The sequence below is a fragment of the Periophthalmus magnuspinnatus genome, chromosome 5 (assembly GCF_009829125.3).
Source record: "Periophthalmus magnuspinnatus isolate fPerMag1 chromosome 5, fPerMag1.2.pri, whole genome shotgun sequence".
Lineage (NCBI taxonomy): Eukaryota > Metazoa > Chordata > Actinopteri > Gobiiformes > Gobiidae > Periophthalmus > Periophthalmus magnuspinnatus.
The window spans coordinates 31,251,858-31,268,143 of NC_047130.1; the positions used below are offsets into that span (position 1 = coordinate 31,251,858).

General features: G+C 38.3%; 2 protein-coding genes across 3 annotated transcripts; both read right to left on the reverse strand.

The window, feature by feature from the left end:
- Positions 1 to 1,623: 1,623 nt before the first annotated feature.
- Positions 1,624 to 8,925, reverse strand: LOC117370742 (prostacyclin synthase-like). Its single transcript, XM_033966272.2, has 10 exons — positions 8,844 to 8,925; positions 8,170 to 8,293; positions 7,424 to 7,599; positions 6,766 to 6,909; positions 6,295 to 6,422; positions 5,503 to 5,684; positions 3,445 to 3,586; positions 2,591 to 2,772; positions 1,973 to 2,124; positions 1,624 to 1,881 (listed from the first exon to the last, which is right to left on the reverse strand). Exons 1-10 carry the CDS (start codon positions 8,909 to 8,911, stop codon positions 1,719 to 1,721), a joined length of 1,461 nt encoding a protein of 486 aa, XP_033822163.1. The 5' UTR covers positions 8,912 to 8,925; the 3' UTR covers positions 1,624 to 1,718.
- Positions 8,926 to 9,682: 757 nt separating this feature from the next.
- On the reverse strand, positions 9,683 to 13,732 carry thumpd3 (THUMP domain containing 3). Of its 2 annotated transcripts, none has more exons than XM_033966274.2 (10): positions 13,645 to 13,732; positions 13,172 to 13,366; positions 12,626 to 12,703; positions 12,135 to 12,551; positions 11,810 to 11,940; positions 11,468 to 11,537; positions 11,241 to 11,356; positions 11,071 to 11,175; positions 10,867 to 10,990; positions 9,683 to 10,048 (listed from the first exon to the last, which is right to left on the reverse strand). In XM_033966274.2, the coding sequence occupies exons 2-10, from the start codon at positions 13,358 to 13,360 to the stop codon at positions 9,857 to 9,859; spliced, it is 1,422 nt and encodes a 473-aa protein (XP_033822165.1). In that variant the 5' UTR covers positions 13,361 to 13,366; positions 13,645 to 13,732; the 3' UTR covers positions 9,683 to 9,856. The 2 variants fall into 2 exon arrangements, with proteins under 2 accessions (XP_033822165.1, XP_033822164.1); XM_033966273.2 differs by having other exon boundaries at positions 9,702 to 10,048; positions 13,172 to 13,417.
- Between the last annotated feature and the right edge of the window lie 2,554 nt (positions 13,733 to 16,286).

Sequence of the window (16,286 nt, forward strand, 5' to 3'; positions counted from 1 at the left end):
TGAGGTGGTTTATCCACTCATCAGAGAAGCAAATAGATATTTTAATCAGCTTTAAGAGGCACAGCCTCTTTTTGTGCTGACTTGTGAGGTGGTGGGGGCTGAGAGGCCAGCCAATGAGAACAAATGCTCTGTTTTACACCTTTTACATCTATGACACTGTCAAATATAAATCAGATTTTATTAAATCAGAAGAAGGAACTATTTTTCATTTAAGTTTTTTTTTTTTTTTTTTTTTTTTTTTTTAAACAACAACATCACCAATATAAAACGTTATTTTAATGAAATTATGCAAAACTCTATTCCATGACAGGTTCTGTTCACTTATGTCAAAGTCTTGCTCTGACAGTGATGTAACGTTGACTCATTATGTGCCTTATAAATCTAAGATAACATTTCTAAAACCATTTCCCAGGACCAGGACCCTGGGCGCTGTCCGGTGCTGAAACATCTGTCTATCCGTCTATCCATCCACTGAGCGCTGTCTGTGGTGCTGAATGCGCTACACTCTTTCGTGATTCAAAAAAAAAAAAAACAAAAAAAACCTGCCTGCCTACTTTAGTTGTGAATGGCATCTCCAGAGCGGACTGTTCTACAGAGGGATTACTGATGGAGGCAAGACTAAATCTCACCCCGATTATCAACTTTGATTAAGAGTACAGAACACTTTGACCGGCGTGCGAGCTGCGCATGTGTGGGCAACAACAGACCTTTTCTACAAATATGTGTTTCTACTCCAAACTAGCGGTCAATCTAACAAAAGTTAGAGCCACTAAATCAACCACACCTAATCAAAACATTAGGCAAAGTATATAAAATAAGCATTATCAGAAAGGATGCAGTACGTACGTGTGCCCCGTTTGTAACGAAGCGGCTCGCCCGCCAACATCTCAGCTACAAACTTGAGCGGTGCGTGGAGGTCTTCGGGAGCCTGCGCGGAGCTGAAGGCATTATGAGCCGCGTTCCGACATGTTGAAACACAATATTCCGTATTAAAGAGACATGCAATCCCGTCCGCTTCGACCAAAGCCCTCCTGAAGATTATCCCTCAACAAGTCGCCGGGAGGAGAGAGGGGCTCCTGTGGGGCTCCTGTGGGGCTCCTGTGGGGCTCCTGTGGGGCTCCTGTGGGGCTCCTGTGGGGCTCTCCACCTGCGCGCAGTGTCTTTGGAGCGTGTGGACAGTGATCTGCAGGGGCTGCCTTCTCCGCGCCTCCACAAGAGCTGCCTCCAGTTTAACCTCTGCAGCGCCGTCTCAGAGACTGCGCGCCCTCCCATTGGACACCAAGAGCACAGCCCCGAGACTTTGTGACTTATACTCTTTGACGAAGATCAATTAAATAAAATAAAGTCTGTAATGTAAACACAATAAATATAAATGGCTGTTTCTCAGGACCACTTAAACTCTAGTCTACATTGTTGTGCCCAGTATAAACTGTTCAAGACAGAGGTAGCTGAATTGAAGTGCATGCTACTGGATTTGTTTACTTAGTATTCAACTTTACCATTACAAAGTGCTTTTAATTTTATACACTGACATTTGCAATGGGAAGGTGAATTCAGCTTAAGAATTTGCTGTAATATCCATGGACATATATGTCTTGAAAAACTGGCACTACCAAAGAATTTACAAAAAATAACATTTATTTACAGATAAATATAAATACAAAGATAAATGTATAACATATTATGAATAAACAATAAACTGAAATGTATAAATATGTTCATTCATTATCCTTCATTGTTTGTTTCAACTTATATCGGATATACAGCTCTCCCTCTGGCTGTAAAACCCCGAATCCATAACGGCTTGTGTTAACTTCAGGCATCTGAGCATTGGGGTCGCACAACTCCAAATCACACTTTGTCAGCACCATGTAAACAAATCTGTAGAGGAGGGAGCACAAAGTTACAATGATACAGTTTCATTCTGGTTGTAATATAAAGTTTTGCCCTGCATGAGTCCTTGAATACTCACTGTCTGATGGTATTGATAGCCAACCGCTTCCCCACACAGCCATTTGTCCCTGCACCCCACGGCATGGTGTAATATTTCAGCTTTCTACCTCTTTTGTAAAAATCCATCTTTGGTGATCCATCTTGATTCAGGAAACGATCATGCTTGAATTTCTGCAACAGAAACACATTTGAACATGCGAAATAAGAGATCCAATTAGATCCTATTAATAACATTTGATGGAATACCAGTCTTTATAACATGATCAAATCAGAGTAATGTATTCTGAAAACTTTCACACAGCATTGCATTAGTATAACAGTGTAAAAATACAAAGCCTAAACTGGTTGGCATGAAATTTGAGCAAAAGGCAAGATGGGATTTTCTGGTGTATTGAAAAATGAAATAAAGGTTTTCTAATGTTTCAGTTGTCTTATGTAAAACACACATTAGCTGTTTGAAAGACAATACACAAGCAGATTTTGACTGATTGACTATGTGACTTTAAAAACATAGAGGAACTATAATTCTTATAACTGACTGGGAGGACAAATGTTTGAAGTCGAATATAAATAAATAAAGTTAAGCAAATTAATCACTTTTGAATAATACAGACTCTTATTAACAATGACTCCTAACCTGAGGCTCACTGTGTATTTCTGGATCCATCTGAGGACTCAGGAGGGGAAACAGACAAACTCTGTCCCCTTTTCTGAGCAGGTACTCCTGTCCGTCTGCCATATGGATGGTTTTCTCACGCACTACCTCTCTAGTGATGAAGGGGGCAGCAGTGAGTCGGAGAGTCTCTTCAAGAGCACTGTCTGTGTAGAACCAAATGCACCACAGACATAATGTTATATAATAATGAAATAGGTAGAGGAAATATTTGGAGAGGGTAAAAGGTGAATTTCAGGAGCAGAAAGACAAGAAGGAGAAGAAGAAGTTTCTGGACATGACATGTCACCTGCATGATTCCATGGGAAAAAAAAACAAAAAACCTTAAAACTATACTTAAAGCATCATCCATGGAGATAGATGTGTTTTATGCCATACTATGGACAATTATGGCCAAAATAACATAATTTCCATGGAAATAAGAAAGAAAGAAAGAAAGAAAGAAAGAAAGAAAGAAAGAAAGAGAAAGAAAGAAAGAGGCCAAAAGAGTCAGGTTTGTAGAGATGCAGACCCGATTACAGTAAGGATACATGTTTTCAGGTCAATAAAACCAACCAAAAACAAACATGCTTTCATTTTTAAAAAGTCACATACTGTGGCTTAAAAGAGGTGAAATGGGACAAGGAATAGGAACATCAAAAGCATAGCACATGCTAGATGTTTTGCAAATGAAAGTCAATATAAGCCAGGCTGAGATGGTTTATAATATAAAGGGGCAGGAAGTTGGAATGTTACATTAGGCCAAAAAGAAAAGCAAACATGAATAATGCAAAGTAAAAGAGGAAATTGGTTTATTTGTTGTGAGAGGTGAGCCTTACCAAATACTGGAGTTTTCACAGTGAGTAAACATGTGTCTGATGTTTGTGAAATCCCACTGAATTCCTTCTTTACGGCTGCCATGGCGTCAGGATTGGTCAGCAGAAATCCCAAAAGCCAAAATGCAGCTGGACCAGCATTACCCTGAAAACAAACACTCACATGAGCTGGGTGATAAAGGGCCACTCTCCTCTCAAGAGCTGCTTAGCGACAGCACGCACACGACAGTTTGCTAACTCTGACATAACCGTATGCTACAATTTTATTTTTTATAGGTTTGAGTGACTAATGTTTACAGGTTAAGGACTTTTTCAACAAAAAATGGATACTAATCATGTACAATGAATACATACACATACATACACTCATTTACAGTTGCACTATGTAACTTCTCAGAAGGATGCTACCATATGCTTGTGTCCATGGAGACATTATGCTTTGCCTGAAATGTTCAGCGGCATTAGATTAAACTCATTTAACTCCACGGAGACATGCATGTGACATTACCTGGTCACATGTTACAGGTCAGATCTGTGGAAAGACAAATATGCTCACAGCAAAAACTATTGTTTTTCTAATGTATTTCTAAACAATAAAAACACATGTAGTTAAGTTTAAAGCCATACAGTGAAAGATTTCAAACTAAGCATGGAGAAGAAGAAGGTGACAGACCCTGCTCTATATTGCACCTTTAAAACAAACCTGCCACCTGCTTTGGTAAAAGTAATAGTAAGGCCAGTATGTGGACACCATTTTATAAATACTAATCTCAGTTAAAATGAAAATTAGACAACTGCAATATTGTTATGTTGGAAGCCTTTAAGATTATTATTCTGAAACTAAACATAAATGTATAATGATAAATAATATGACATTTTTTGTTAATTACCAGACTACAGTTAATTAACACATTTAATGAAATGGAAATGAAAGCAACAGAAAAACAAATGACTAAGTCGGTGTGGTTGCAGCAAATGTCAGTATTATCATATCTGAATAGGTCTTCAGCAGGACAAGAACAGGGCCAAATGACTCAGACATGAATTTAATATTTTAGTGCCTGCATCTAATTTTATTCAGCATTGTAACAAAGACACAGGCTCTTACCAATTTGGAGTAAAACCAGAAAGAGGAATTTTATATGCAAAATAGTTTTAGTTGTGTGTTAATTTCAGTATTGTGTAACATGTCCACCAATTGAATACACCACAGTAGCACTCACAGGGACATAGTGGCCTCTTCTGGTAAAAGACAGCATTGCACACTGTTTGATATTTTGGCTTCTCTTGAATTTAAAAGAAGGAAGAAACTCCTGTTCATACCAAAAACCAATAATTCTCAACTAATCTCTTACCACACACTTATCCCAATGCTTTCTACTCTTGAGTTGTTGCATATTTCAATTGCATTCAGAGCCAGTTCAATTTGTTTTCATTTGTTTCCAGAGAAATTTCCCATCATTGAAAGCCAGATAAGGCAACAGCATAACTTTTTAAAATATGCATCTAATAATAGACTCAAGTGACCTGAATATAAAACAGAATATATAGGACATCTTTTTGGGGCAGAGGAACCTAAATTCATCTTTATTTTGACTTTCAGACCATGTAACACTTAAGATCATCTCCTTCTGTATATTTGGACATTCTAGATGATATTTTACTATGTAGGATTTGGTAGGGAAAACCAAATTACAGAAATCTGCAAATAAATAACAGCTACATTTCCAGTCCCAAACTCAATTAAAGCTGCGCTATAAAACTGTTCCAGGTCAAATTACAGGTCAGGTCTGTGGAGAGGCAAGCCCACTCACAGTAAGAATGCATGTTTTTCAAGGTAATTTTGAGCAATAAAAACACCTGTAATTGAATAAATGCAAGATCGATATGTTTAATGTCACACCGTGGAACATTTCAGGAAATATAATAACATTTACGTGAAGACAAAATATAGTGGACCCCATCCCCCACCAGAAAAGTTGCGAAGTGCCCCTTTAAACATAACAAGTCTATTGAATATTGTGATGTAATCTGAAACCTGGTGTTACTGTGAACACTCACCTGAGAAGCCCAGAGCTGCATGAGTAAGGCCTTGTTCTGTGTGTCCCGGTCTGCACCCACATCCTGGAGCAGCAGTCTGTAGGTGTGGACCCAGGACCCCAGCCCCGAGTCCTCCTTGATTCCCACTGGAGACAGGAGCTCACACAAATTCTGACGGACACACTGTGCTAATTTCTTCTCCTCTGTTATATCCAGATAAACACAAAGCACAAGTGAGTCATCGGCACAAGATAAACAATTTCACTAAATTGAGCCATCAAAGATTTACAGATACAAGATCAGGGCTAAGAAAGTACACAAGAACGAAACTACGGACAACTAAAATATATACAAGATTAGGCCAAAACACTGACTCTATTATACTGCAGATTAATGTTATATAAACAAAGAACTTTATTAACTAGAACATGTCTACATTTTCAATTTATTAACTTGACTTATTATTAACATTTGAGACTGAACTATGCAATCTTAAACTAATACTATTCATGTGGATTTCATAACATGTTTTTAAAGGTCTAAACTACAGGTACAACAAGATTTTGCCATGAAAGACAGGACATATTGTTCTTTGTAGAGAACATTCTATTATCTAAATAATTGTAGCCTTTGCAATGTGATAACTGCGCCAACTATAATGGCAAATTTAATTTGATTGTGAAAATATTGTGCCACAATACTCAACAAACAAACAATCCAGTACACAACAGCTCTATTGAAACCACACTTCCCCATGTGACCTGAGTGTGATATCTGAAAATAAGATGAGCCTAAAATGCTAAATGTCTTTACCTGGCTTGAGTGTGCCTCTTGCTAACTTTATCAATAGACCATCAAACTTCATGTACTCTTTATAGATTTTTGATAGATCCATGCTGTTGTTGTTTTGTTCATCTCCAAAAAGTGTCAAATACCCAGCCCTGCAAGAAAACATGAAACAAGAGAGGGAATGAGTCCAGGTTGATGAATGGCTTTAAAACTTGACATATAAAATGAGCAACCCACACATTTTCCATTAATAATCCTGTGTTTCAGATACCATCTAACTGACACAACAATCTTCTTGTCAAACTTGTCAAGTGATTCACTACATACGGAAACGTGACGTCAAATATTCAAGTTTCTCTATATTTTCTTTAAGAGTTTACTAACATTGGACAGAACAAGAGCTTGCTGGGTAAACTGTTTAGATACAAGATGTCAGGCTCTGTTGCTAAGAGAGAATTCTTGTATGTTTAGGAGGGAGGAAGTAGTAGTTCATACTTAAAAAGCAGGCCATAGGAAAAGTTGAACAGTCCCTCTTCTGTCCAGTCTTTCTGGTTCAAAGAGAGCTCAGCTTTCACCAAATTGTGCAGGTGTCGGCCCATAGACGTGTTTAAGCTGCTCAAATTCATGCCGAGAAAGTGCCTGAAAAAGACAGTTTACACACCATAAGAACTGTGCTTACAATTGCAACTCATAAATGATAATAACCATATTAATCTGCCAGATATTTACTGTTACTTTAATAAAACTGCCTACTTTAAAAGAATACACCTTAAGCACAAACACAATCATAAAGTGAACCAATTGTTGTTTTTTTTTTTGAGTAGCCTCTCCACAGATATAACTTGTAACTTGGCCTCGTGGCATCACCTGCGAGATTTCATAAAGACAGATAAATTCAATCTCATACTGTGGAACAGATCCAGGCAAAGCAAAAAACAGATTTATAACTATAGGTTATTTACTACTAATGGAAATACCTACCATACTACTACTACTACTACTCCTATTACTACTGCTACTGCTACTGCTACTATTATTACTACTACTTTCCACCACTATGTGATAAAATTAGATCTCCAAACACCAAAAGAGAAAGCCAAGTTCCTAAAAGCTCTTTCACTCCAGCTAAACTTAAACCTTCTGTTTCACTTACTGTTTCATTATTGCTTTGCTTTTATTTTGCATGTGATGTGGGAGCTGAAGCTGAAAGATTCTGTCCATGAGCAGTGCAGCGTATCGGGAGAAGTCCAGGCAGTTCTTATCATTTAGGACCAAGTCATAGGAGAAAGGGTCCAGGAGAACGGTGACGTAACGCCCAGCCACACGCACCTGCAACAATACACCAAATAAATAAATAAATGAAATAATAATAATAATAATAAAAGCATGAGTTGTTACATGATTTAGATTAGGATATACATAAAAATGCCATTCAATGTGCCTGAATAGTACAATGCACTATCATAAACTTTTTCCATGTATAACTTTTATAATTCCAACCACAGCAACACAGGAAATAAAACAAAAACAAACAAACAAAAATACATGTTGCACCAATATTCTTGTACCAATCAGAATGTCAGACATTTGAGTAAATGGCTCTCAAAGCTCCACACACTGTGGTCATAGCTGCCCTGGGACAGACTGACTGCAGTGACGCTGGCTGCCAACGTGCACCACTGGCCCCTCTCTCACTAAACAAGGAGGGTGAAGAGTCTTGCCCAAGAACATGCTCACTGGTTAGAGAATGGTGAGTAAATGTTCAAACCACTCTGTACAATTTCTTTCCATTTACAAAATGACCATCAATAATATAAAGGTCAAACTGGCTGAAGCAGAGCCTATCTGCTATTCAGTATTTTGTCTGTAGATGATTATTGTTATTTCAATTCATCTTACAGTGAAGATGTCCCCATGTTTCATCTTCATTCGACCAAGAAACTTGAAAGCATCTTTTCCAAATTCAAAGGCATGCCCCAGCCACGGGATAACGCCTTTATCCAGTGGAGGATCAGTCTTGTATCTGAACAAAAGCAGGGCACACATAAGTCACAGGTCACAGAACAATAATCAACACAGTTATGACATCTACACTTCACTATTGTTGTGTTGTTTGTTACTTAGGCTCAACCTGCACGTGTGTGCTGACGACACAATTATAAGCACATGGCAGTTTGCCAAGTGGCGAATAATAGATATGATTTATTACCAAGCGTCATTGTAATTAAGCAAAAAGGGAAATAAAGAACCGCGATCAAACGGTACTCCCATCTAATTATAGCGCTGAAGTAGCTCAACCACATTCTTCACACAAGGACAGAGACAACCCAGTATTGAAAAGAGAAATGCGCTTTTGTTTTAAAGGCTACAAAACATGGTGACATATATTTCTGGAAAATACCAAACTGAAATTTTGATTAGGCCTATTATTACATCTGCAAAGATAGAAAATATATATATAAACTAGGCCATAAATATAAACTTTCTAGGACTATTAAAACTTAAGGAAAAACATAATTTACAAAGTAACACAATGTAGCCCGTCATATCCATAACTGGGTAAGTGATCTTACCTTTTCCTGTGTGTTAGAACAAAATAGAGGAGGCCCGCCTGGATAAGTAAAATGATTGTCCAAATCATGTCGTGTGTTGTGTCCTGTCAGATTGTCCCTACGCCCCACCCGCAGCTTTTATCCTGTACGTGCTGTTGCGTCACTGCGGCCGCCTCTGTGCCGCAGGCGCATTTCAGTACAATTTAAAAAAATACAATGATTCTGTCTGCAAATGAAAATAGTAACTGTAGATGATACACCGTCCACAAAAATAGTCGAGTGTAACCCTTTATTCTTCAGTGGGCTGTATGTGTCCATGTGTGTGTAACCAATCAACCAGGACGCGTCAGTTTTATGCACTTTATTTGAAAAATGATTCTCAACACCGAGGCAAACACAGGCTCACACAATGATTCTTCCTTCAACATAGTAACTCAGAAACATGTTATTTAAGGAAAGAAAGGTTCTGTTCCATGTATGTTCCTGACTGTGAGCATAGCCTGTAGTTTCCCTGTAGTTCAACTGCTGACTGGTTTTCTACCGTCTACTCAGTGTTTTTAAATATGTAGCAGACTAGTAGACTTTATTTGTTTTAGACTGTAAAAGCTGGGTGCTTTACAGAAACAGTAGTGAGTAATTTTCTTCAAAAGCTGAGACTCAGTAATAAAGTTGTAATGTCATGTTCATAAGACATGTGTCTAGGTTTCAGTTGCCTCATGAGGTTTATTCCTGCTGCAACCTGTTTAGATTTTGTAGTAAGCCATTACTCACACACCTACTCAAATGAGTTTATAAAGGGTGGTTTCTTCAGCACACACAGGGCAGCACGTCACACATGGAAATAAAAACTGGAGTAAAGTGAACAAGTTTATTTTATTCATCTAAATATGGCAAAATGTGGAACTGAACTTTCAACAGAGATGACTAAAACCGTATACTTGACTGAGTATTTTACATTCATTTTTTTTTTTTTTTTTTAAACCAAAAACAACAAATGGCAACGTGAGATGAATGCTGTAATCCTTGGATATATATTAGGATGTCTCAGAGCTGTCCTTGTCCCTGTGAGACGATCCGTCCCCCTGTGGTACATTATAGATGTCCTCAGGTGTTTGTCCAAACACGCCTCCGGTGCGTTTGAGGAGGTAGACCCCGGCGTGTAAGCCCCCCACATTCACCCACACAGTGTGCATCTTCCTCCACAAGCCGCCCATCCGAGAGATCGCCTGCACGCAGAATCAGACCAGTCAAACTAAACACATAAGACTCCACAGTGCAAACTAAAGACATCCATAAACAAACTACTCAACTGTTTGGTCTAAGGCAAAACACAGATGACTTCTCCATGATGCATCGACTGCACTGAAACAGTGCTTTAAAACATTACACAATTATTTTAGGACTAAGTTGTGAGAATTCTCCATTTCTAGGACTTAAACAAATCCCATGCTGTTGTATTTTACTTGATAATTCAGATGCTTGTATTGTCTTTAAGGAAATTATTTATTTACTTCACTCAAATAAATTTAAATTAATGATTTAACCAGGAACAAAGCCAAGGCCCATATAGCCTTCTTTTAAAAGGTTCAAAAATATAATTTAGCCCAGTGAAATAAAGCCTTTTTAAACCTTTGAATAATGCCTTGCCTTCTGTTTTTCTTGCAAAAGTTAATTTAGCACTCAGCCACAAATAAGCATCTTCAACTAGCTAGACAAAAAGATCCCAAGCATTTTGGATTTTTCTTCTTTGAGCAATGGGCTCAGTTGGAGTTGTTTCATCTTTTCGGGTTGTGCAATTATCTGCTGGTAATAGCAGATGTGATCAAAATCATGGCTTTGTTTTTTGTTTTTTAAACAAACACTGACTGTGTTCTGACACAGTCACTTAGTCATTCACATTTATTTACTTCTTCAGCTTCTTATGAAAAGGAAGTTGGCTATGCTGCCAGTAAATACAGACTCTTGGAAATTATTCAAAAACAGGGATTATCACCAAACCACTCTAAATAAAATCTTGGCAGAAAATGACCGGGAGTAATATTACCTTGGCAAAGCACTTCTTGTCTTGTGTCAACAGCACAGCCTTTCCCGAGCCTGGTCTGACCACACGGGCCATTTCCCTAAGACAAGACGGGTAAAGGTCCCAGTTCTTCTTCCTAGAGCCCATTCTTTAGGGTAAAAACATAGGTACAAAGTTTATATACGCATCTTACATAAATAACAGAGGAAACATTGGGTTATAACATACCTTTTTCCAAAAGGCATATCTGTAATAATAATGTCCACAGAGCCTGTCTTCATGGGTAAGTTGCAGAGGTCCCATCTTACTGTGTCGATGGGTAACCCAAATGCACTATGGAGGAAAATGAAAGTTAAAAGAAACCACAATGATTTAAATTTGAGATAAGCCTCTCCTACCTGCCCTTGTCCACTCTTTGTTTCTGAAAGTGGAACACGTTATTGACGGTGCGATTAACTGCCATGTCATTGTTGTCACCAGCTATGTAGAAAGCATTGTTAAATTCAATGGCTCCCTGAAGGAAAGAAATATCAACATTTGTAAGATTATAGGGCATAAAATAATGTTTACCAGGCAAATAAATGTTTACAATACAAACAGTATTTATATTTATGTAACATCTTACCTCTAGAGGTATAGCTCCCGTTCCACACATTGGATCAAGTATAATATCGGATGGCTGAGGTTTACACAGTCTATGAGAGAAAGGATTTGTCACCATCATTTTACAAGCATTATGACATTTAATTGTAAAACCTTTATTAACATAAACATCATGATCTTTATAACACAAGTACTGTTACTACCTATACTACAATTAAGTCACAGTGTATGTTTTATTCCTGTAGTGTTTTGCTTTCTAGTGTGGCTAAGGCAAATCATCTGCTTTCATTATGATATGAGCTATGCCAATACAAAAAAACAAAGAAATATTATTCTTTCTTCCATCAGTATAAAGGTGAAATACCTTAACATCCCATAGCAGAGGGTGGAGCGCAGGGTGGTAGGTCCAAAGTGACTGATATTTCTCCTGTGTAAACTTTCTTCTGTGAGGGCAATGCCAATCACTACTTCCTCATTATGTATGTTAAGTAAAACCTGTAACACACAAAACAAATGTGCTGTTATTGTAGAAAATGATCAACAAAACACATTATGTAAGAAAATCTATGTCTGTGTGGAAAAAAGTCCTGCAAATCCCTGACTTATGCTTTGTATTTTGATCTGGTCAAGTCTTTTTTTTGGCTCATGACTGTAGTTTATGTCAGTATAGTTGACACAGACACACCCACCTCTATGTCAAACTTTGTCATGTCGGCCTTCCATTGGAAAAATTCTTGCACAGCTCCACCAAAGTCTCTGGCAGCCTCAGTAGAAGAAAAACTGTGCTTATCCCCTGCTCTGCTGCATGTCACACGAAACTTCATGACCTTAGTTTCAGATAGTTCCTCTTGGTCTGGAGTTGACACTTCAGTCTGGTCAGTGACGTCAGCAATTGACTGGTCTTCGGACACTCCCTCAGGCAGCTCCCCCTGCTCATTCTGGACCTCTGCTGTATCTTGACCATCCTCGGGTTTAACTTTGAGTTTATTGTCTCCTCTGCGATGACTTTTCTTCTTCTTAAAAGATCTATTTAATTTCCAGACCTCCAAAGCATCATTCCAGGGAAGTTTGGAAGCGAGCAGTTTCAGTTCTGCCAATGTCTCCTCCTGATAAACACAGACATCGTCAAACAAATAATGTATTATCCAATTAAAGCACATGAAGCATGATTTCTGTTTACCTTTGATTCTTTGAACTCGTAATGGTCATAGTCATCAACCACAACAAAGAGGTTGTCCACAGACCGCAGACGATGAACCTACTCACAGAGTAAGCATGTGTCATAGATTAGGCTAGATGAATTTGGGTTTGCATATATATATATATATATATATATATATATATATATATATATATATATATATATATATATATATATATATATATATATATATATATATATATATATATACATATATATATATATACACAGATAGATAGATAGATAGATAGATAGATAGATAGATAGAGATAGACATAACAATGATATAATGGCATTACTTCACATTATTACAGTTTGGCCTATACGAGATATAAGATAATAAGATATTAACAGTTTGGTTATGCATTTGTAAACTTTGTCAGCAACTGACCACTGTCCAGTGTTTATCCTAAGCACCTACTGTTGTTCAGCTGTTGTGTAGTATCCAATCACCCAGAAAGGCTATGTGTAACAAGGTAAAAATAACATTGTAGCCATATTTATAAAGAAATGAAACTGTATTACCTGAAAAAGGCTGTCAGTGGTTATTGAAAAATATATTCTTCCTCGGTCTTTGCTTATTTTAGCATCCACGCCGATCTTCTCCTTGACCTCCTCTGCGGCCGTGTGCTCGAACCCCGTGGGCACAGTGGCCCCGATGGTGACGGTGATGCAGGTGGCACCGGCGGGCTCACACTCCCCGCTCTCTGACATCTCTGTCTGTGGAGAGAGTGGGACCCCAAACAATGACAGTTCGTCCTTGCTGCACGCCTGTGAATGAGGTATAATTCCATAACTATAGTGAACTTTACATTCAGAGGGCTTTAGAAAATCACGTGCGTAAAGACTTATTCAAACTTATGACAGTTGCTAGCTAGCGTTAGCTTTCATTTGGTCAAAGTTGTAACAAGAAAAACATAATATCCAAAACGTCGTGCTCTGATACTTATACACAGCGCGAATGTGGTAAGCTTGAAATGCAGATATAGCAACAGTACCTTTCCAAGCTTAATCGTATGAAAGCGCAAAATACATCCAAAACACGAGGAACCACGATGCTGTCAAATCTCCTCCCGGAAGTACTTCAGAATAAAAGTATCGCACGTGCATGGTCTTTACTTGTACGCTGTCAACAAAATAACATAAAAGCTTGAATAAGTTTAAATTGCTTATTATAGAACAGACCTGATATGTTACTTGCTTCTTACCGAAAGACAATGATAAAGCTCTGTAATCATATTATTTGTCCAGCAGATGGAGCCAACATCGTAATAATGAACATACTGAGAAGTCAAATGCCAAAACAAGCTCTTTACACGGCGTGTGCGCCGTTTAGCCAAGTAGCATGTGGCCGTCTACAAAGCAAATAATAAGACACATTGATATGAAACTATTTAAACATATATTGTAGTTTATTTTCAAGTTCAGCTGCAAATTTTTGTGTGTATTTTTTTCAAAGTAGGCCGCCTCTGCACAGATCTAATCTGTAAGTTAGCATGGAGACGTTAACTGCTTGTGTCTATGGAGATAGATAAGTTTTATGCTACACTGTGGAACATTCTAGACTAGTGGTTCTAAACACTGTACATACAAGGGCACCTGACGAGATTTTTTTGGGGGAAAAGAAAACTGACTTGTGGGCCGATCTTCCGTACAGCGCACAGCAGCACCATGTAGCACTATGTCCGCGCTTACGTTTATGTTGTTTGTCTGTTTTTACTCCGGATCACACGTTTGCATCTATGTCTTGTGTTATAATCGTGGGACGTCGCGTTCTAAACAACAAAATGTGTGGAAATGAGGCCTTGAGCAGGAGATATTCTAGACCTCGCTAAGAAACCGATTACATCTATCTAATCTAAGGATTCAATAGAAAGGAAAAAACATGGACGAGATGGGCAAGAGAGCATTAAAAGTTCAAGTAAAACTCACCCACACATAGTCCTCCTTGTGCGTAAAACTTCTCTAAAATTTGGAAATATTCCCCAGCAGTTTGCTCCATCATCCAAATCTCTGCGTTCCTTTGAGCTCATGCGTAAATCCAGAGTTTTATTTTCCAACATAAAACAATCCGCTGCTCGTGTAGTCCAGTAAACAAATACGCATGGAGCCATGGAGATAGGCGGGCAGGCGGGCAGGCTGAGCACACGAGGCGGACAGGTGTGTGAGTGTAAATGTGTGGGCACACCTCTGGCTTGGAGCAGAAAAGCTGCCGCTCTGATGTGGAGCGTCTCCCGGTAGCCGCGAACCGCGACCCGCGCTCGGACTTCGGTTAACGCCATTGAACCAAGAATCGGGGTTTAAGCATGAGGATTATTAACGGGCGCGGATGAAGGAGCTATCCAGAGGGATGTGGGGTTTCATTTCCCAGCAAAAGTCTTTGCTCTTGTGTTTAAAGGCAGTGGGGAGACCGCACCCAATGTCCAAATTAAATGCCCTGTTGTGGGGTATAATGCTCAACAAATGTGGTCTATGTGAAGTTTTTTTTGTCTTGTTTTTTTTAATAATAATATTTATAATATAATGTTATATTGTAATAACTTCATAGCGCAATGAGAGGAGGGGCTGTGGCTGAGCTCCGGGACTATTTTTATTATGCATCTTGTGTGAGCGTATTAGGGGGTAAATACAAAAAGTTTCATAACCACTGTTTTAGACAAATCCGCAATATTTCCATGGCAGCTTGAAAAGTTGCTTAATACACCTTTAATGCAGAAGACTGGGTTAGATATAATGAGGTATTTTCACTATCCTTTATTGTTCTGTTAGACACACTATTGTGAATTACTCCGCCTCATTTGTGCTCTGTTGACTTACTGATTGGTTAAACAGTGCAGATTAACACCTTGATCACATGTTAGAATACTAATGGAATGCATAGATTCGCTTATGTCGATAATACAAATTTAGTTGGAAGCAATATACAGCTAAAGATTGATTTCAGACTTGAAAAAAATGCAACATTTCGAACTGTAGGGCAATATAACCACACAGCAGACAACTGTGGCAAATAAAAAATGCGCCAACCTTTAATTGGTTTATTCACATGCTCTATACTCATATGTTTATATGTGTGAATGTCGGATGTTCTTATTATAATCCATATACCATATCGGCGATGTTAAAAAATGAACGCTCGGAGTTGTTGTACTGCCTGTAGTGCCTGTACCACAGCTTGAGAACCATGGCTCTGTAGCGTTCTTGGTCAGGTGTAGGCATGAATGCTACTTTTAGATCCAAGACAAAAGAAAGTGTGTTGTGAATACTGTAGTGATGACAAGAAGCACTATAAAACACTGCTTTGGGATTGTAACAGCCAGTTGTTTCAAGTTGGCAAAAGTTTTACACGTCTAATGTAACCCTGTTATTTATGGGAGTGGCTCAATGGGTTTTCACGCTCATGACAGGCTACATTATAGGCTCATAGATTATCATAGATATTATATAGACTGCAATTATATGTTCATTTGAGTATATATTTTTAAAAGAAAAAGGAAGTCATGTAGAGAAAATGTAATCTTGCCAGTTAGTAGCCGAAGTCAAAGTTTATTATAGAGTAGTTACTAGGGTATACAACACGTAGGCCTATATCAAGAATCATGAATATCTGTAGGATACCCTTATATCTGTAGGCTAGCCT